Consider the following 22,825-nt stretch of genomic DNA (forward strand, 5'->3'; position numbering starts at 1 on the left):
AATATTGCTTTTGAATACTGTTTTTGCTGGAGTCTGTGCTATTTTTTATGCTATCATACGATTACAAAATATTGTAAGAAACAAAAGAGATATTGACTTAAGTAACACATGCTTAAAACAGATATATTTACATGACTTACATTTGCTGTTATTTGCCTTTTGTTCCACTTTAGATGAAAAGAAAATACATGCATGTTAGTTTTGTGACATCATGTCTTTTCTGTGTTTAACTACCCTCATTTGATTTTTATGCCCTAGAACTGTTTTATTACTATTTAAGTGCCTTGCTGTAACTGAATGAAAGTTTGTGCTGTGTACCCTTAACCATTTTCGAAAGGTAGAATAGTACTTTGTAAATTATTTATCAGCATAGTTAACTGCTGTTGCTTTAACTCTTTACTAACCAGATTATATTTGTCAGTATTCTGTTTTGATGACTTTAAAGCTCATGCACTTCTGAAAAAGTGTTTGCATATGTTGTCTGAACTTTTTGAAGTCACTCTGACTGCGTCTTAGAAGTTTATTAAATATTTTTGTCAGTTCACCATGAACCTTGTTTCTGTTCTTATCTGTTTTGTAATGTACAGTGGTTTTATGCCACTTTTGCTGTATATAAGCCATGAAACACGGAGGAATAAAATTTCAAAAGCAACACTCAAGTGTATCATTGCCTACAGTTTTAAGAACCCAAGCTTCAAATGTAATCATGTTATTAAAAATACCCTTCTGTTCATTACACTAAGGGAGAGTTTCTAACATCCTAGACTGATGATAAACATTAGCAGAAAAAACAGCTGAGGCTATGGCAGGACTGGTAACAGCAGTTTCTAGTGCTTTAAATTGATATTTTTCTAACAAGGCTTGTAATCTTAAAATATCTTGATTAGCTAAATCTACTAATCTAGCAGCCTCAGATTCCTATGTCTCTAATTGAGTTCGTAATGTGTTAGTCTCCACCATTGCAATACTTACGGCATGCTGTGTGTCAGCCAGTTGCTTGTCATATTTTTTTTTTTGCAAACGAACAATTTTATTCATTAATCCTTGTATCATACCGATAGCTTTACTGCCTTTTTCAAGAACTGTTTGTGTAAAGGTCTTAATTGCAGTCAGTGAGACTTTCAAAAACTGAGAAAATTCCTTTGTACATTTAGCAGAATCAGTATGCATTTTACCAGACACATTCCATTTACCACAGTAAATCTTAAAGTGACCCATGAGGTCAAGATCTTGCTGGTTGCTAACTTTAGCAATCCAATATTTAAACTCTTGCAAATCAGACTGTAAAGTACAAAATTTGACATCTACATCACCTTCTAATAAATCTTTTGCAACAGGATATATAGAAACAGGAACCATTGTCTGTGCTTCAAGCATTTCTTTATCCTGGTTGTGTTCCAGGTTTTGTACAATACGTTTATGACAAGGCATGCAAAAAGCAACATTTAAATCATTACAAATATTTTGTGACACCTTTGCCTTATGCACCTACCAATCAAACGTTGCAATCCATTTGCATAATGCAGGGTTGTCCGTTTTCCTTAACAAAGACTTACAAGTGCTAATATGCTGATCATACCATGTCTGTAAATAATTCCATACATCTACATATGATTCAGATACATCAACAGTAAAAGATTTGGTGCACTTCTTGGCATTTTCATGAATTGCATTCATTGTTAACAAAAAAACAGAAGAAAATATTTACCACAGATGTTCACAAGGTGGCCAGTCTTGACACGAAGATCAGTTGTGGGAGGATTTTCTGCTGTCTTTCACTAGATGCTAGTGAAGTGAAGTCCGACAGTATGACCCGCTCTTCATATTTCACCAACTGTTTGAAGAAGAATTACTGAACTGCCCTCTACTGCGCTGCAGTGTTTGTCCTCCAGTCAATAGACAAAGTTTTAGGAAGAGAAGAATCGATTTTAAAAAAGTCTGCGCTGGAATGTCATACTGTGAGAGGCACCTCTTCAGGTCACCCCCCCCTGGTTGTTTGCACTGGACTGGTCTCGCCACTGTAAAATTTAAAGTTGTACTACACTATTCAGGTAGTCTGTACCTTTACTCATTGAAAAACAATGAGCCAGTTCTGCTGTTATGACATTCATTTACTACATACGAAGTAGACATCTAGTTTAACAATGAAAGATATACACAAATAACAAAACCGTACTTCAGCTTAGAATAATCAGAGTCTCTCTTACAAAACAAAAAGTCCCAATCTTTATAGTGTCTTTTTTGCCTGCAACAGCAGTTTTGGAAATTTGCCAGAATAATATGTCTTTCCTCTCAAGCTGGTCTTCTGACAGTTTGTTTTCCATAGCTTAAACATTCTGTTCCTGAAGAATAACTCCTTTCGTCCTTGACCTATCTTGCGTATCATATTGACGAGACACAATTGCATACAAGAGTTTGTCTTGTCCTGCTTGTAGATAATAAATTTCTCAAGCTGCACAGTTTATAAGAGATAAAACATTTTACTTCTGATTCCTAAAATCCGCGGTGGTGGTGCTGCGGTAGCGTTGTCACCTCATAGTAAGACGCTGTCCGGTTCGATTCTCAGCTAGAGCGTCTTCTGTGTGGAGACATGCTTGAATGGGCGTACCTTCGTTGAAGGTTGTGCATCAGGGCTGGTAACTCGGCACGTAAAAATCAACTACCAATCATTAGTGGACCGGAGTTCCGCTGTGGTGACCCCTAACCGGGAAAAGCCGAAAGACACAAACAAACTTCTGATTCCTAATAACAATGAATGTCAAGCTATATATTTTTGCCAAGAGTTCAAACTAAGTGCACTGTCCACACTGAAATGCAGAATATTTATTTCACATTTCAGAAAAATCCACTGAAATCCATTTTTAACCTGTTTGTTACTCTCACAAATTAAAAGCAGAATACAAGTAAAACACAGCATAAATAAAACAAATCACAGTATACAAGATAGAAAAGTCAACAAAGTAATACAAAGTATTAGAAATCAAAACCAAACTTAGCCTTCCCTCACAGCAACCTGTGGCAGAGATGGGGTGAGCTCTTTTAGTAAAGCTTTGAAAATTGTTATTTTTACCGCTTAAATAGGTTTACTTCCCAGCTCCACCCCTCAATTCACAGATGATTAACCTTAACTGACCTCTTCTAAGTAACTAGTGCGTGACTCCTTAACTTTTATTCATTTTTTTCACGGAGTTTGCAGAAAGCCAGGAAATGGGGAAAAATGTAGATTTCATAGGCTCAAAAAATCATGACACTCACTTCTTCGTGCAATATTAATTCACACAAAAACATCGTTTTAATTCAACAAATGTTGCCATCTAAATTAAAACGCTTATAGACGAACTCCGTTTATATAGTCCAAAATAATTCAAGAAACTGTATTAAATCAAGTGATGTGTTTAATATATCATAAGCAACACATTTTTTACGGTCTAACCCTAACCCTATTCTCGAACAGCTTGTTGCATAACAGAATAAAACATGCCAACAAATTTGCGCAAGCGTGCTATTCTGTAAATTCCACAGGTTATTCACTCGATGTTTCACCGGGTAGGAAAAAAGCTCAGCCAGTCATAGGACCGCTGTATAGGGGCCTAGCCAATGACGAGTGGCTTTGATGCGACGTTCAGCGTGTCTGACTGCACACGTTTTAAAAGAAAAGTACTGCAAAGTGACAGTAGCTGATCTGGTCTGTCTTTGTATGAAGCTTGCGCTCCGAAAATGTTGAGGTTTACAAAATTGATATCAAAGCAGATGAGGCATGTAAGGTGAGTTTGGTGGGTACTGGTTGTAGCAATCTTAAGGACTGTGCAAAAATGTTAAGGATTACTGGTCTAGCGTAAATGTTGCTGTGTCAAGGTAACTGGGAAGACGCATAAGGTTCAACTCTCATCAAAAGTATATGTCAGTGTATGACGTGGGCACAGTATGTGACATCAGTTTGAGAGCTTAAGCACACAAGAAAATAGAGTCAACTTCAGTACTGATTTTTTTTTAGATTTCAGCGCATTGTATGTGCAGTGTGTTTCATTTAGCACTTTGGAAAACTGACACTTGTATAGTACAGAGGACTTACGAGGGTCAGAATGATTGCCAAGTCTTATGTGACGTTTCAGAGAATTGCAATGGGCAACTTTTAAAAAGAATCATTAACTTTTTGTAACATCTTTTTGTAGAAGAATTGGTAGGAGCAGTGTAATTGCATTTAAAATTGCCATTTTAGATTAAAATCCGTTGAATTATTTAACTGTTGAATAAATGCAGTGACCTTGCATAACATATGTGTGTGTCTTATGATCAAAACAGTGGAGCCACTTTTTTTAATGTGGCTTTGCTTTTGTTTTCCAGAGTAGTGAGGTGTCTGAGGACAGATAGTACTTGTTCCCATCACCGATACATCCGTGCTTTTTTTAATTTTCCTTTATACTTTGGATATTCATTAAGGCATATTTCCCGTCTTTTACCATACTACTGTAAACTTTAACTTATTTGTATATATATAGTGTGGAATGTTGCACTTCTTAACAGCCTGCACACATCCTTGCCTTCCAGAACATTTTCTGAAAAATCTACTTAAAAAAACATAAGATAAGCAAGGCATTTCTACTGAGGGGCATCCTAAATTAACAATTTTAGCGTTATTTTTATTAATAAATCCTTGCCCTTTCTAATTGTGCCTGTTATAAGTTGGTAATTCACTTAATTAAAAATTCAGACCCAGGAAAGGTCTGGACACTGTCAGGAGCTATGGGTCTTAACTGAGGTATACATCAAAGGCACCATAGGCTTGAATGAAGGAGCACATACTTTAACATGTCCTGTCATGCATGTGAATGTGTGCTCCTTGGCCACTGACTGAGGAGGGATTATTTTTAATCAGATGTATACCTTCTCATGTATACAACATGTTTCATAGCAAATTAGATATATTTTCACTAAGTTGTGTGAGTCAGTGTGACTCTAAATTTTTTAATGGGGGATGGGGCTTTACACAAAAATGTAAATAATTGCATTCTGATTTGTCACATTTTTGTGTATATGAAAATCACATTTCAGCAGGATGTGACTTTCCTGTAATGTATTGCCCTTTAAAGCAAACATCTGTTAACAGCGAGACACAGTTGATAGCAAGTTGACTGATTTTGTGCAGTAAAGTATTACAAATTTGGCAACTGTGCCTGAGCCCTGAGAAATCATTTCATTAAGGGCTTCAGAATGTATTTCTCTGATGAAGAGGAGCATCTAGTTGCCTATCGTCTGATCTGTTTATTATGTTTACATTCAAGTTGGTTTTATTTGGGTCTGTTCCTGCTTTGCTGTTTTAGTTCCCCAAGTGGGCAGGTAAGCATTTTAAACTGTTAATATGAGAAGTTCCTGCTTTTGTTGTGGGATTAGGTCAGGTAAACAGTTTTGCAATCAGTTGGTGTGAATTTTATCGACGAGTTCCCTTTTGTTGAAAAATTAGAAGGCATACATTTTGGGGTGTTGCTGCAGGATATTGTCAACTGTACTAACATAAGTAACTGTCAATTTGTTATATTGTATAGTTGAATTAGATATGATTTGCAATGATCACTTTTAAGTAAGTGGAAAAGTACTGTCTTGCTGTCTGTATTAACCCATATTATACTGAAATGGCTGTTAATCAGCTGCTGTGTTGCTCGATTATTAAAGTACTATTATGTTTTATGTTTTTTTACTTGTATTAAACAAACAAACTTGTATTGCTATTCTAAATGGTTCTTCATAATTTTAAACATTATTGCTCTTTATTTGTTAACTGGGTAAGCCCATTGAACATAAGTGTCTCCTTTTCAGGTGGCCTAGTGGGCTAATGCACCACTGTGTGGAGTCAGAATTGCTTTTTCTTTTTTGTGCCATTATGTGTTTTTTTTTTTTTTTTTTTTTTTTTCCCCAAAGATAAGCTAGAGAGATTCAGAAAGTTTTTTGTGCACTTTCATATATTCGTCCTTTTGATCATTGCTGCAGTAGCCTTAGCTATATGGGTTATATCATGCCAAAGACATAATAGCTGCTCAGCCTCCTAAACTTAAGGGCACCTTCCATTTGCCCAAGCTGTCAGACGGCTTGAGTTGAGCTGATTTAAAAGGCAAGTTTGGACTCCACGCCCTTCAGAGCTTTACTGCTGCTGAAGAGTATGCTCCTCTGAGGCTTTTGAGAATAGACAGTTGGCTTGTGCTGTTCCTTTGCAGGTCAGATAAGTTCCCTTGGCAGGGGGACCTTCCAGACAGCTACTTTTGTTAACTTTCCTGAAGACAAAAGTACTAATAATAAGTTTAAAACTATGAGTCTGTGTTTTAATAGACTGCCCATGAGATTGTGTTGTACTTTTGATTGAGAGTACTTTTTTTTTTCCCCCGCCAGTTTAAAAGTTGTTTAAAGAATTTAAAACTTTTTTTTCTGTGCAGAAATTGTGTTTATTTTTCTTTTGGGGACTAGCAAATGTATGTTTTTTTATGAAAAAAAAAATTTGACTTTTGCTGCTTGTTTTCCCTGGGAAAGAAGCACCATTTTTGTCTTGACCATGGAACAAACTATCAATACCGCTGCAAAAACGAAAATGATAAGCGAACAGCCTTTTGCCAACACTGCAATCTAGTACTTTGCCTGTGTTGCAGGTGGGTGACACTGCTGTGGCCATTTGTTGTTCCTCAAACCACATATCTTTTTATCCTGAATCCAACTGATGTAGCATCTACAGCCATTATAGACCGGGGATTAGCCATAACTGATAGAGCGGTTGGAATACTCTCACCAGGCAACGGAGAGACACTCTCTCTTGTAGGCCTTAGGAAGTGCTTCTCTTTGTCAGAATGTTGTGCCCATTCCTGGGGAAGCTGCTGCCATTTATAACACTGTTGGCCCCATTTTTTTCCTGTCAAAAAGAAACCGAAAACTAAATGTAGCTGCTCCTCCTCAAGTGCCCTTAGACAGGAATAGTTTATTGGGTCTGGTTAAGGATTTTATTCAGGTTTTTTGATCTTTCTTGTATATTGTTTTCTAGCAAAGGGGGAAAAACACCTTTTTCCCTGAAGAGACTCAATATTCTGAATCTGGCAGGAAGTTGAATGACAGATAACAGGTTTTCTCCTCAGTTTTCTAATTTAGATTCTGAGGAGAGCTCAATTTCTGATTCTTCCTCTAGGGTTCCTCTCTCTCTTTGAGGCTTTTTCTGGAATGTGTCAGTGTTTTCATTGAAAGTACACAGAGGTTTCTCAATCCCTCAGAAAATGTTATGAGCTGTTACCCAAGGAATTTGCTGAACTTTCACCAGTTCCTCCATTTCTGCCAGCTTTGGAGGATGTGTGTGTTTCTGCCTGTAATTTTCCTGATAGCCAGCCTGTTGCCCATAAAAAGGCAGATAGAATGTATAAAATTCTTTTTAATATTTTTGCATTTCTTTTTAATATTTTTACATTTTTATTAAGTTCTCTCAAACCTAACCCAGCAGCTATAGCTTTAGTTAATGCTGCTACTGCAAAACAGTTAATTCCTATTCTACTCTTTCTGATAGGGTTGGGAAGATTATTGATGGGTATGGAGAAAGTAGTGTATGCTTCTGCAGCTTTGATTTTCAGTTGAGTTATTGTGTTAATGTTTATTCTGATAAATTGTGATATTATGAGGAATGTTTGGTCTGAAGTTTTCTTTTCTTGTGTGGAAAAATCTGTTTTAAATTTTCAGTGCAAGTATGACTCTGTTGATAATTAGTCAAGGGCTATGGCCTCTGGTACTGTTACGAGGAGATTCAGCTGGCTGCATTTTCAGAACCTTCCAAGAAGATGTGAATAATAACATTTTATTTTCTCTTTTGGTAAAGAGATTCACTTTTTGGCTCATTTGCTACAGAGGGGTTCAGAAAGTATGATGAAAGGGGGAAGTTAAATCGGAGAAGCTCTGATTGTTTTGCTTTCCTTTTTTTCAAAATTTCTAAGGGATTCTCTAACTCCTCATACAATTTTTACCTAATGGCAATGGTGTTCCAAAAAGAATTTAGGAATCCCCAAACCCAAGGACAGTTCAGGTAATCATTTTGAATATTTAAGGGCTTTTGACCCCTCCTCCAACCCTGCCAGTCCCTTTTCCCTGCCATAAAATCTGAATCTCCACTTTTCTCTTTGGCAACAGATAGTTTCAGGCAAATGGGCTCTCAAGATCCATCATCAAAGTTGCAAATGGCAGTGGACTGCCAAGATGGCTGTACACTGAGTAACAGATTAATTTTAGCTCTCCCAGTGTGAAAACAAAAACTCAGAAAAGGGAGCCAGTGAATTTGTCTTTTTGGGTAAATTTCAGTTACTGGCTAGTACTGCTTGGATGCTAGAATAGAAGAAATTCAGGGAATGTGAAAGTTCTTCTATCACAAAAGGTGAGGAAAAAACACTGGTTGGGAAGACTCCTGCAGCTGTTCACCAAAATGAAATTTAAGCTCCAACTTTGGTGCAAGACATGCCTTCAGTAATCTAGAGGAAAAATTAGTTGAATGTGCCCGGAGCTGCTTAAAATAAATGAAATACTGAAGGAGTATATGAACTCTAATAAAAGGCTGGAAAAGTGGAAGAATCTTTATGCATTTGTACAGATGAGCTGATAAAACTGCAAATATCATATGTCAAAATGAAGAAAAGGCTGGCTGAGTATGAGACTGCTCAAGAAGAGATGTTTAAAAAATGGTAAAATTAGAAGACTGAGCATGTAGGGAAAACCTGAGATTTTCTGCTATACCAGAGAAACTGGAAGGAACAGATATAAGTAGCTGGACTGGTACCACAGCAGGAGTTGTTAATTTAAAGGACACATTGTGTGTGCTCCAAACCTGGCTATGAGAAAGCAGCCTAGTCTTTTAACAGTAAAGATGCAGTCTTATCAGCAAAAAGAGGTGACTGACAAAACTGTGGCAGAAGGAGATACAGTACTAAAAGTTAGAGACAGTAGAATGTTTGTGGAAAATGATTACTCAGTGTACACCAGCAGAAGAGGAGTAAATGTGTTCCAGCAATCGGGGAATGTTGAGAAGCAGGTGTGAGATTCAAGCTGCTGTATCCAGCTGTCATTAGAATATTTTTACCTAGAGGGTCAAAGTCATTTTTTGATGCAGAACATCTTAAGGAGAAGTACAAGAGTTTGTCCAACAAAAAGTGAGCTATCAAACAGGAGGGGATTCTTATTATTCTGATAATAAATCTTATTGAGAGACTATGCTAATGGAAACCTTTTCCAGTGTTCCAAAGAAAAATATTAGAGACCCTGAAAAAGCACAGGAGTTAATTAGAAGAACCAGGAGTATGTTAGAAATGAACCAGCGACTGGATTTGGGAGATGGGAGATCAACGAAAAGAAAATCAGCAACTCAGAAATTCATGAATTAAATGTGCAATTAGAAAGCATCAGTTGCATTTATGAAATATGACAGAACAAGAAAACTTGGAAATATTGGACCTTGTAAAACTTGTATGGAATTCCGAAGCACTTCATGTCATTAATGTTTGGAAGAACAGTAAGGAGAGGGGAAGAGGTAGGAAAGAGGTAACTAAGTAAAACACATTTTTAAACAGTATTTTTATAAAACATGACAAATACTGTATACTATAAAGTTTTTTTCAGTTATTTTTGTGTGTGATATGGATACTTTTTTTTCAGTTATTTTTGTGTGTGATATGGATACTAAAGTAACAGGTGCCCCCTCCTTTTTCTTTCTTTAGTTTTAAGAAATGCAGGCATTGCAATGTAAAAAAAAAAAAGAAGAAGAAGAAAGCCTAGACAGAAAAAAAAAACCTCATTTGTGAAATTGATATGCTTTGTCTTCCATTTGGATAAGTAGGATTTCCTCGTAATAGGTTTCCTGGCCTCCTGCAGGAGTTGCAGCATGTCCTCAGAAAAAAAATGTTTCTATGAGGAATCAAAATCCTATCGCCCACGGTGTCAATTGAAGCATGGACAGGTGGGGATGGATGAGAGATCCATTGGCTTGTGTGATTAGATCCACCCTGTGAGGTAACTTGTGGTGATTGCTGGTGGTTAGATGCAGAAGTAGAGGGAACCCGTGCTGTCATGGCCAAAAGGGAGTCACCAACAGGGTTTTTGGAGCATCCTGTTGAATTTTGAACAGGAAATTCGGAATGAGAGGAAGAGGAAGGGGAAGGGAATACATAAAGAAACATCCCCTTCCAAAAAAATGAGAGGGCATCTACCTTCCACACCAGAGGACCTGGGACTCTGGCACAAAACAGCGGAAGTTGTCTGTTCAGAGGGGAGGCAAAAAGATCCACTGGAGGAACACCCTACTGGTGGATAATGTCCAGAAACACATCCCTCTGAGGCATCCATTTGTGGGACTGAGTTAAAGACCTGCTCAGAGTGTCTGCCACAATGTTCTGATTGGGAAGGATATAAACTGCCTGAAGAGTCACTTGATACTTGACAGCAAGATCCCATACCAGAAGTGCCAAAGAAGATAAGATCTTATTCTTCCATGTTTGTTGATATACCACATCACTGTGGTATTGTCTGTGAACACCTTGAAAGGCCCTGGAGAAAAAAGAGGATGGCCTTTCATCTCTTTGACATTGATGTGCTCCTTCTTCTGTTGACAAGGTGACCACACCCCCTGTACCTTTAGGGAGCCAGATGTCACCCCCATCCCATGCCTGAAGCATCTGTGAACAATTCCTGAGAGGGAAGAGGGGAATGAAAAGGGATCCCTGGTTTCAGAGACATCTGCTGAATCCACCAGTAAAGTTTGTGTCTGAGACAAGGAAGAAGAGGAACTACAGAATCTAGAGGATGTGCATGTTGATGCCACACTGACTTCAGAAACCACTGATACTTTCTAATGTGAAGTTTGGCCAGATGGGAGTATTGAAATTGTAGATGCCATGAAACCCAGACCTCTCAAACTCCCTGGTGGTAATGGAAGCCAGTGGAAGGAGTGTGAAAGAAAGAAATGAGAGTTAAGGCTTTTGGAGGAGGCAGGGATGCAAACATTGACACTATCTGAATCCTGCAACCCACAAAAACATGATCCTGAGAAAGGGAAGACTGTGAAATTTATAGTGAACACCAGGCTCTGAAGAAAGGAAACAGCAAAATGAAGATTTTGCGAAAGGGTCTCTGGGGGGGATACTGAATCAGCAGATAGTCTAAATAAGCAAAAGTTTGGAACCCTTAAAGCCTCCAAAAAAAGAGCAAGGCATTTGGTGAATACCCCTGGGGCACTAGAAAGGCCAAAGGGCAAAGCAGAAAACTGAAAATGTCAGGAAGCAACAGAGAAACACAAACGCTTCTGAAAGAGGATGGATTGGAATATGGAGATGAGCATTCTTGAGATCCAGAGGTGCCATGTAGGCCTGAGGGAGTAAGAGAGGAAACCGAATCTAAATGGACAACATCCGAAAGGAAGGCACTTAATGTTGTAGATGAGAGATGTCTAGAATAGGTCTCCATGTGCCCTCTTTTCTAAGTGAAACAGTCCTGAGTAGAACTCTTTCCCCCTTTAGGACACAGGCACCTATGGAATACTACCATGAGTCAAGAGATTTTGAAGAACCTCTGAAAAAAGGGAAGTTGTTCCTGAGGAGGCTGGGGAATACCCATAAAAGGAGGACAGGATTTCCATACCATGAAGTATCCCTGACGAATGATTGACAGAACTCAAAATCCTGGGCGATCTGAAGCCAAATAGGAAGTGAAAGGGCAGTGTGGCTGGGAAGAGATGGATAGTCATACAGCACCTGGTTTGTCCAGGAAGGAAGGCTTCCGAATCTCTGAAAACTAAGTAGCCTTAGCCGGAGGAGCCCATTTGCCACTCTTCTTGCCTTTAGCAGAAGGGTGGGCCTGCCTACAAACAAAGGCATGCTTCACGGGGTAGTTTCTATGAAATTTAGGCACAGGAGAAATGCATGTTTAAGCTCCTGTAAGGCCTTACCCTTATTCCTGAAGGGACTTAAATTTTAGAAATCTGAGAAGCATCCATCAACTTAGCTTTAATATCATCAGGTAAAGGTTGAAGCCTAAGCCAAGAATACCTCATCATCACTGAACCAAAAACAGCAGCCCTAGAAGAGGCATCTGCCACATTATACCTACGTTTAAAAGAATAATGAAAGACTTGAGAGGACATCCCTAGCAAGGAAAGAACAGAAGGTTTACCCTCGGAGTCTGGAAAATCAGAAATAAGTTGAAAGGCCTGAGAAGGAAGAGCCAACACACACCTAGACATATGGGTCCGATAATTAATATCCTTAAAAGCTAGGGTACCAGAAGTGTGAACCTTCTTACCCAGCCTTTCCATAGTTCTGTCCTTGTCAGAAGGCAGTAACTTTTGGGAAGGAAGCAATTGCGATTGCTTATCTGAGGCACTGCAGAGGGGTCAGCTGCAGGACATTTATACAGAAAATAACAATCCTCAGTCAACCTATGAAACCTGCCAGGCTTGGAAGCAGGGGGCAGATAATTAAAATGAGAGGCATTGGAAAAAGCATCCAGCAAACCAGCCAAAATAAGAGGAATAGCCACAGGTTTAGGAGATCCCTACTGCAGCAACTCATAAGGCCTCTTATGGATATCAGGGACCTGAGCACAATCCATTAAAAAAATAAAACCATCATCCTAGAGAGTGTGTCCCCAAAAGAACTTTCCTGAAAAGGAATATCAGGACTAATAGATTCCTCCTCCTCTTCTGACCTGTAGTCCAAAGGAAAAGGAATATGAGCAGAATAAATCAGAGATTCATCATCAGAATCTGACTCGTCCTCAGAAGACCCCTGTTATCTAGACCTTTTAAAGGGAGTAGAAGACCAAGGAGAAGCAAGAACTGAAACCCCTTTTTTCCAACTGAGTTCTGGGAGAACACCAATGTTTGTAAATATTTTTACAGCTCCAAAAGATGTGAAGTATATCTATGTGTGGGAGGGAACAGAATGGACAGGTTAGGTTTTTATTGTATCCGAATTTTAGTAAGACTGTTGGGGTATAGTAGGAATTGTTTATCACAAGTCGAGTGTAAATTAGGTTTTTGAAGGGGGTTAGATTCAGGGTATTATTGATTGCTTCACACTTAGACTCCGTAGTCATAATCTGTAGTCCTAATCATAATCTGGCCCTGTAATCATTAGACATTATCACACTGTAATTTTAGTTTTTACAAAGTATTTTGTTATTGTTATCCTCTGGCATCCATGGTGTAATAACTATGTTGTAAATATGGTATAAATAGTTGTACATGGTGTAAATAGTTGGTTTATATGGATATACCCTCCTTACCGCTTGTCTTTCTTCTTAAGACAGTCATATTCCCCTCCTTCCAAGCCATTTTCCATTTGTTTTCTCTAGACTTTGTAATAGGTTATTGGGGTATCTACAGCTTATATTAATCTGTAAGACGCAAGTTTCCCCTGTAACGATAACTGCTGTTTTATAAATGCATAGTTTTGTACTGTTTATATGTATATACCTATACTTTACTGGTTCCTGTAATGACTTAACAGTGTTTCCTTTTTATGTTTGAAAAGTTTATAAAATTCAATAAAAATATATTTGAAAAAAGAACTGAAACCCCATGAGGAGGCTTTAAGGACATTAAAGCAGTAAATAACCCCTGAGTGAAGGCCTGCTACTCACTTGTAGATCCCTAGGAGCAGAGGAAGCCTGTTTAATTTGTTTCTTTTTTAAGGGAACAGCTTCTCAAAAAAAAACTGAGAAGGTTCATGTAGAACAGAGTGCTATGCCTTGTTTTCTGTACCTTATCAGCCACTGTAGTTGAAAGAACTGCGGTGGTGGTGCTGCGGTAGCGTTGTCACCTCACAGTAAGATGTCCTGTTCGATTCTCAGCTAGAGCGTTTTCTGTGGGGAGCCATGCGTGAATGGGCGTACCTTCATTGAAAGGTTGTGTGTCAGGGCTGTCGACTCGGCACGTAAAAATCTACTGCCAATCATTAGCGGACCAGAGTTCCACTGTGGTGACCCAAAACCAGGAAAAGCCGAAAGACACAACAACAACATCAGCCACTGTAGTTGAAAGAAGTTTCCAGGTCAGAGGGAGGTATTAAGCTAACTCTGAGCATATGTTACAAGTAAGATGTAGAATGTGCTTGCATGCACAATGTCGGATGTACGATAAACTGTCTGTTAAATTGCCATTATGTCTCCACTTGGCATTCAGCATGGTGTCAGAAGCCAGATTCAAAGTTGTTTATCTCACAAAGTATAACAAAAAGTGTTGGAAACCGTTTTAGTCTTTTTAGAGTGCAACAAAATGTCCGAAGTTGTACAAATCTCTTTAAACTGCAACGAATGTGCACAGTAAGTCACATAATGCTACAGGTACTTGCATTTACTTTTACGGCACATCAAACAAATTTCTTAAACCGAAAAGTGTATAAGGTGTTTGCATTTACTTTAACGGCACGTCAGACAGATTTTGTAGACCTGGACTATTAGTGCTTTGATGGCAATGTTGCAGAGAATTGGTGTGTATTTGAACAAGAATATGATATTTCCATAGCGGCTGCATATTCTGATAAAGATTCATGCACCTGAGCATTTATACTTGTCATTTTAGCTGGATTAGAAGCCATTGAATGAGAATGTTGTTTCACGTATGCACCTGCTGTATATGTGGGAGAGGGAGAAAACAGCTGCATTATTGCTTAAGCAGAGATGCAGGAAGACCCAGAATGTTTAAAACATAAATTCAGGGAATTTTGTAACCCTCAGATAAATATAATGATGGAAAGGTATACATTTATCACAAGGAAGAAGACTGCCTCGTGTGTGGTATAAATAATGATACAGTGAGGAAAATTCTACTGCGTGGTAGTGAATTAATACTGAGCAAAACTATTGAAGTTTACCAAATACAACTCCCATTGTTAATTGGCACAATTGTGGGGGCAGTCATGAATCCAAATGAGAAAATTGTTTATCTTATGGTCGGCAGTGTCACAAATGCATAAAATAGATTCGCATATCAGCACTGCCTTAAAGTAAGATTGATCCTAAGCAAGCAGTGAATCAAATCGAGGCTGTGACAAGCTAGAATGGCAGAGATTAATCATTTTATGTTGATGGTGTTTCTCTGGTTGAACAGTTAACACAGTAAATTCAGGCCTGTCAGCAAAGGGTGAAATATTTTGCATTGTACAAATGAATGGGAAACTAGTAGAGCTCAGTGGACACCGGATCCAAATGCAATGTCATGTCAGTAAAAGCTTATGCAAAAGTAAAATCTGGAGAGTATTTTGACTCCATGAAGTGCACAAAGTTAGTTGCTTATAGTGGTGAAGAAATTCAGATGGATGGCACTGTAGTTCTTTCTTGCCATTTTGCAGGCAACAGCTATAACTTGCAGTTCTGTGTAGTTCGCAGTGATGTAGAGTCATTATAAGGCCTCAAAGACACCCTATGTATGGGTTTTATTTCGCTCAATAAAGAAGTTCATCATTTAAGTATGAATGAAAATGGTAGTGTTTTTTTTTTTTACAACATATTTTCAGAGAGTATGCCGATCTCTTAACAGATAAACTTGGTAAGCTTCCAGTAAACTATACCATGAGGTAAATCCAGTTGTTCGACCAGTAGCCATGCAGAGTAAAGTTAAAGCAGATTTAGACAGAATGGTGAATTCTGGTATTCTCACTCCTGTGTCAGAACCTACTGAATGGGTATTGTCTATGGTAGTAGCCCGTAAGAAAAGCTCACTTGATATTTGAATATATATTGCACCTCATGACTTAGTTAAAATGTCCTCATCACCCAATGTATACAGTGGAGGAGAGAGGAGGTAGCAGCATTAATACCGAATTTGACTGTTTTCTCAGTTCTAGATGTTAAGAACTCCTTTTGGCAAATTTTGTTGGATCACAAATCGTCTTTATTAATGAGTTTTAGCACACCATTTGGGAGATACAGATTTTTTTGAGGATGCCATTTGGGATCATTTCTGCCAGCAAAGTATTCCAACATGCCATGGAACCATGGAACAAATATTGTGCCATTATAATTGATGATATTCTCGTCTGAGGCCATAGAGAAAAAGAACAGAACAGAAACCTCAGAAAAGTTCTGGATTGTGCACTTGAGTCATCCTCATGCTGAATCCTTTGGAATGTCAATACAGATTGAAAGAAGTTGTCTACGTTGGTTACATTGGTTACATGTTCACAAGTTCAGGTCTTCAACCTGATCCATCGAAGGTTACAACAATCAATGAAATACCAGTTCCAGAGAATGTTACCTCCCCACAACGTTTCCTGGGTATGATATTAACTATTTAGGGAAGTTCATTCCTAACTTTAGTGAGCTTTCTTCACCATTACGTGAACTCCCACACAAATATGTAAAATGGTCTTGGTATGAACAGCATCAAGAAGCATTTGATGCTTTGAAAAAAAGAGAATTTCCAGTCCACCTACACTGAGATACTATGATCATAAACTTCCGGATGTCACTTGTGGTGATTTGCAATATTGTCTTGGCACACCATGTCTTCAGGAAAGCATTCCAGTTGCATATGCATTTTGTACTTTGACTCAACAGAAATGTATTCTGCACAAGTAGAATAAGAGCTTCTAGCAGTTGTTGCATGTTCCAAATTCGAATATATATATATATATATATATATATATATATATATATATATATATATATATGGGTTCCATACACCAGATCGAATTTTCACTAATTCAAAATAGTGCATGGAATGCTCACTGCAGCGAAAGGACACTTAATCGAAAGTCACTTACGCGAAGTTCAGTACAATGAACAGGTGTTGTACTGAACTTCCGTGCAGTACTCACGGACCTTAGGGTTAGGGCACTGGTTATAGTAAGGGGATAGCCCGTAGGGATAGCGCAGTGAAGGACATAGCAGTGTCCTCCACTATGGTGCGATAGTCACAAACCTTAGGGTTAGGGCATGGGTTAGGGTAAGGGGATAGCTTTACTAACTATCCCCTAACCCGTGCCCTAACCCTAAGGTCCGTGACTATCGCACCATAGTGGAGGACATAGCTTGTTTTTTATGTCCTCCACTGTTTTTTTTTTTTTTTTTTTTTTGATGAAGTGTACTTATGCAAAAGTTCACTTTCGTTAAAGTGAACTTTCGCAGAAGTGAGGCTTCCTATTACAAGTTCAAAATACTGAACTTTCATTCTTGTAATAGGAATTCACATATATAATGAAGACCAATTCAGATTGAAACAGATCATCAGCCATTGGTAACGATTTTGAACAAACCAATATATACCACTCCCAAGATTGCAACATATGATGTTAAAATTGCAAAAATGCAACTTCAGCATAGATCCTGTGGAGGTATTAGAAATATTTCAGAAATTTTATGAAAATCTGTGTAAAGCAGAGAAATGTGGAAATCCAACACCAAGTACAAATGGAAATGTTTATGGAAGAGTTAAATCTGCCATAGTTAGAGGTAGATGAGACTCCATTACTAATAGTTTATCGGTGGAGATGAGATAAAAATGGTGATGAATAACCAATCTGCAGGAAAGTTTCCAGGAGCAGATTGTATTCCTGTGGAATTTGGAACCTAGGAGGGAAGAAAGTGATAAAAGATCTAGTGAGTTTTGTTTAACAGTATTTTAAAAGGAGGAAAAACGCCAACATCCTGTAAGAAAGTGATGGTGGCTGTAATACTTAAAGGTGGTAAAGACCCATCAGATCCAGCTTCATATAGGCCTATTTCCATTCTAAACCATGGTTATAAAGTGTTTGTCTGTAATGGCAAAGGTGATGCCAACATTGATAGATATGGATCAGAGTGGTTTTGTGGAGAGGATGAAAACATTTAACAACATTAATAGAACTGTGGTGATCCAGAGGGAAGCAGAATTAAAGAAGATACCACTTGTTTTTGGTGGGTCTTAATACAGTTTAGACATGTGACTAAATAGCTTTAAGCTAATCAAATCTGAGCTTAACATAGATATTAAGAGATTTTTATTTTTCAAAATACTGCAAAAGATTCTCTTGTATAATAAAAAAAAATGACACCGAGATTCTTGGTTCTTCTTCAGATGAGATTCCCCTTTAACGTGCAGTCTTTTTAGAAGTTAAGTGAGCGCACTAGATTACACTGAGTAATTAAGATTGCAAGCTTACATTAACCCAGCTCATGTTCATTACCATAAGGGTGTCTGTAAAAATCCCTCCTAGCAAGCTAAAGCAAGTCAAATAGATAAATCTGTAAAAGCTACAAGAAAAAAATGGTCATGCTGAGGTTTTCGCTGTGTGATTCCTTAAAAACTTTTGTGCTAGAGGCTTGTGGAATATATGCAAATTAACTCATTAAGGACATCCTGTGTTTAAGATATGTGGGTCTTACAATACACTACCCTGTTATTAGACCCCCGAGAATGTAAAAGGTTGAACTGGAGATCATGGTCAGAAAGTTCATGTTTGTATTAAAAACATAAAGAAAAATAAAGAAACAAAAATGAGCATTCTTCAATCGTAAAAGTCCATGGGCTTTCGCAGATTACTTTGTCAGACCTAGCTTCTAACTATGGTAAGACATTGTGACTGTCTTTGGGCGTGATAAACAAGATTTCAATGAATATTCAGGTAAAACAGTCCATTTTACTCTCAGTAATAGGTGTGATGGTGAAGCTTCCGTAGGTTTAGCACGCTGGTTATGGATATGTGAGAGTTAAGTCCAGGGCCTCTGCTGGCATTGAGCCTAATCTGCCATTCGAGTTCTTGCTTCTCCAAGTAATCATTCATCGGTCCTTGCAACTCCTCTTTTTTTTTTATCCTGTCCAGGATGTGAAAGGGAAACTTATGACAGTGGGATTCCCTGAGGTGCTTGGACAAAGCGTTGTTTAGATTATTTTTTTTGATATCATGCAGGTGTTGAGCTATTCTGGATTTTAATTTACTCAGTGTTTTTCCAACATAGAATGATGCGCACTTGGCGCATTGAGCTCTGTACACTATGCATTCTGTGTGGCAGTTCCTGTAGAACGTACTGTGGAAGGTCTTCTTTGTATCTGGGCAGGTAAACTGGGTATCGCTACTTAGATGTTTACAGTAGCAACACTTGTGGTCTACACTCTTCTGGACAAACTCTTACCCTGGGTCTTAATACAGAAAAAGCATTTGACCATGTAAGCTATGATTTTATGAGTAGGGAAATAGAAGTATTAACATTCCATGATAAAATTATAAGGGTGAATTGGAGGATATTTGAGGGATTGCACTCAAAAATTAAAGTGTGAGGGTTTCTCTCTGACTAGTTCTGTTTGAACAGAGGAACCAGGCAGGTGTGTTCTCTTTCCCCTTTGTGTTCTACTTAGAACCATTGGCAAAGAAAATAATGGACTCAGAACTTCAAGGGTATAAATGATATGGTAGTAAAAAAAAGTTGGATTTATTTGCAAATGATATTTTAATAGATATAACCAAGAAAGGATATTTCATTGTTGTGAAACATTTTAAAACGCCTCTTTTTGCTTATCTGTTTGCCTAAGGGCTATCTTTTGTATTTCTTTACTTTTATGTTACTGCTATAAAGAGTTACATTTCTTTGAAATTGTGCTCAGTTGCACAGCTGATTAGCTGACTGTTGTGGATTATGTAACCTCTGGATATAGCCGGCTGTTGTGGATTATATAACCTCTGGATATACTAAGCTGATATAAGTATACTTTTTTGCACTTGTTCTGTTTTCAGTGATAGTTAACAAAACTGTACTGCATTTTTTTATTTGCTTCATTGAATTTAGCTGGTCCTTGTCTGTATTTTGTTTTCCCCCATCTTCCCACCCAAGTGTTGTTGTATTCTTAAACTTGGTAACTTTTGGAAGTTCCCGCCCCTGCTGTAAATTTGATTTTGGACACTCCTCCCAGTCCCATCTCACTTGCTCACTCAACTGAGTACAGTGAGATAATTTGGGAAGGACTGCCCTCTTGCTTCTTTGATTTTTGGACATCCCTCCCAGTCCAATTTCATCAGCTCAGTCTACTGTGTACAGAAATAGCATTGGGAAGGTCAACCCGCCTTAGTTTTTTAATCTTGAATCATCTTCTGTGTCCACTCTCGCCACTTAATAAAAAAAAATACACTTTACTCAGCTGCTTTTACTGTAATTGTGTTCTTCCTACTGTATTACCTTATTTTGCTTTGCTGTGTGCTCTTAAGTGTTCAGATTCTTTTATTTTGCTGCTTGTTAGTACCCTGATTTAATTTTATCTGTTATTCTAAGCATCCTAGTTTTGATTTTAGCACTTGGGCTTAAAGCCCATTTACTTTACATTTAAAAAGGTTTTTGTGGTCTACACTCTTGTGGATAAACCCTTATCAAAACCCTCTTTCCATATGTCCGCTCTAGTATTCAGGACACTGTCTGGGCAATTCCCATCAGTTTCTTCTGCCAGCCTGGTCGACATGGTCATACTGAGACAGTGTTTCAATTGCCTCATGTTTACTGACAGCCCTCTTCTCCTAGCACATAATTCTTCCACTTGCGAGAAATCCATGCTGTTTTGTGCCACATTCAGTACTCCTGACAATGAGGAGATTGCCAGCACAAACACCCACCACTCACATCACATAGCCAAGCACAACACACACCTGTGCAGAGGTCCTCAATAAAAACTTACCTGGTCGACATGGTCATACTGAGACAGTGTTTCAATTGCCTCATGTTTACTGACAGCCCTCTTCTCCTAGCACATAATTCTTCCACTTGCGAGAAATCCATGCTGTTTTGTGCCACATTCAGTACTCCTGACAATGAGGAGATTGCCAGCACAAACACCCACCACTCACATCACATAGCCAAGCACAACACACACCTGTGCAGAGGTCCTCAATAAAAACTTACTTAAACAGCAGAGACCTCCAAAACACAACTCACAAATATTCCACACACAACACCAAAAATATCACATGCAGCAGACAGGACATCAGTGTCTCACAAACACACCCCATAAGGCAGAATAGTAAGCCAACACAGCCCGTAAGGCGTAACAGTAAACCAAACATACTAGTCATTGGTGACTCAGTTGTGAGACACACCTATGTCTACCTTACCAGGCTCAACAAGGAGAAGGTCATGGTCAGTTGTCTGTCAGGTGCCAGAATTCGCCACATCACACAAGAATGATACCACAATACCAACAAAAAATAATTGAATTCAACAATTGGCTTAGTTTCTGGTGTCTTTCCAAAGGGATCCAGTATATGTTTGCCTGGGATGACATGGTTGACAGGCGTTGATGCTTTGTCAGAGATTACCTCCACCTGTCACCCATGGGATTGTGGATTCTGGCCAAGGCTCTTGCCTCCCCCATTATGGCTTTTTTAGGCACTGTCCCAAAGACAAATTTTCTGACATAAAAGATCTGTCAAAAAGCAAATTGAAGGTCATGCTGCTTAACGCTAGGAGCCGTAACCTGAAAATGCACTTCACTGGAGGCTCTCCTCGCACTGGAAGATGCTGACCTCTGTGGAGTCACAGAAACTTGGTTCAGGGCTACAGAGAGCACCCCTGCCTTACCAGGCTGTACCTCATTCCAGACATTCCGACGCCAAAATGAGGTCGGCAAGATTTAAGGTTGGTGGGGTCTCTATCCATTAAGGATAGGCACAGCTCCAGACTGGTTTGCCAACATGACGCACTGGAAATACTCCAGGTGCACCTGACAGTTGGAAAGACACCCATACAAGTTATAGCCAGCTATAGACCCCCCTCCATGACTCAGGACACCCACTCCTCCTACCTGGACCTACTTGACTCGATCAAGGTACCCCGTAACAACCTGATCCTGGGTGACTTCAAGTATGCCACAATAGACTGGGTTAACTGTTCCTACACTTATGCCCTCACTCCGTGATTCCTTGACTTCATCAATTCTAATATACTAGACCAGCTCATCTCATCCCTCACAAGGGGAGATAACATTATGGACTTGGTTCTCACCAACATGGGAGACTGCTGCACCACTCCCATAGTATGTTCTTCCCTGGTGAGATCAGATCATCGGTCTGTCTCATTCAAAGTTTCTATCCCACCCAGCCATAATAAGGCTAAAAAACTTCTCAAAAGCTCACTTATCAGTAGCTTCACACCACCGCCACCATCAGCGGTTTCAGACAACTATGCTGAACAGTACACCAGTGCAGTGTACAAGCACCTCTACAACAGCATGGACTCAGCCATACCCAACAGAACTAAAACCTGCTCCTTAAGGAAACACAAACCTGTCTGGTGGACTCCTTTATTAACGGGCTTTACAACAAAAGGAAGAAACTGTTATCCAAGGTTAAAAAGGAACAAATTCCAAATTGGAAAAACTCCCGCCTTAGCCTCAACCAGCAAATTAGATCACTAGTGAAAATCTCCAAAACCAATTATGAATGAAACCACAAAGCCGCCTTCAGTTATGTCAGAAAGCTCCATAGCAAAGCCCAGGTTTGTTCCAAATTAGTACTTAATGGTATTACTTACACTGATCCTGTTGACTTAGCCAACCTGCTAGCAGATAGGTTCAGGGCAAACTTCACCCCCCTGTCCCCCCAAAGGCCCATTCGACCCCAATACTTGTCCTGCACCTCGCATCTCTGTAGATAAAGTGTTTTATAGGCACTATCCAAGGCAAAGAGCACAGCTTCCATGGGACCTGATAGTATCCCAGGCTGTATTCTACACCATCTCCAGCAAGATCTTGCTTCGTCATTGAACACCCTAAGTACAGACTTCGTTCCAGCAAAGTAGAGAACTGACATTGTCATCCCCTTGTACAAAGGTGGTGCCACTACTGACCCTGGAAACTATTGCCCCATTAGCTTGA

At 38.9% G+C, this 22,825-nt stretch overlaps 1 protein-coding gene across 1 annotated transcript in view; it reads left to right on the forward strand.

The window, feature by feature from the left end:
* Positions 1–3,621: 3,621 nt before the first annotated feature.
* The window catches only part of PITRM1 (pitrilysin metallopeptidase 1), a 1,418,909-nt gene continuing 1,399,705 nt past the window's right edge, over positions 3,622–22,825 (forward strand). The window contains exon 1 of the mRNA XM_044064598.1: positions 3,622–3,764. Within this exon, the coding sequence (XP_043920533.1) occupies positions 3,718–3,764 (47 nt within the window). The 5' untranslated portion in view covers positions 3,622–3,717. The remainder of the gene's footprint in view (positions 3,765–22,825) is intronic.

The sequence above is a fragment of the Protopterus annectens genome, chromosome 3.part0 (genome assembly GCF_019279795.1).
Source record: "Protopterus annectens isolate FY-2018-M chromosome 3.part0, PAN1.0, whole genome shotgun sequence".
In the NCBI taxonomy this organism is placed as follows: Eukaryota; Metazoa; Chordata; order Ceratodontiformes; family Protopteridae; genus Protopterus; species Protopterus annectens.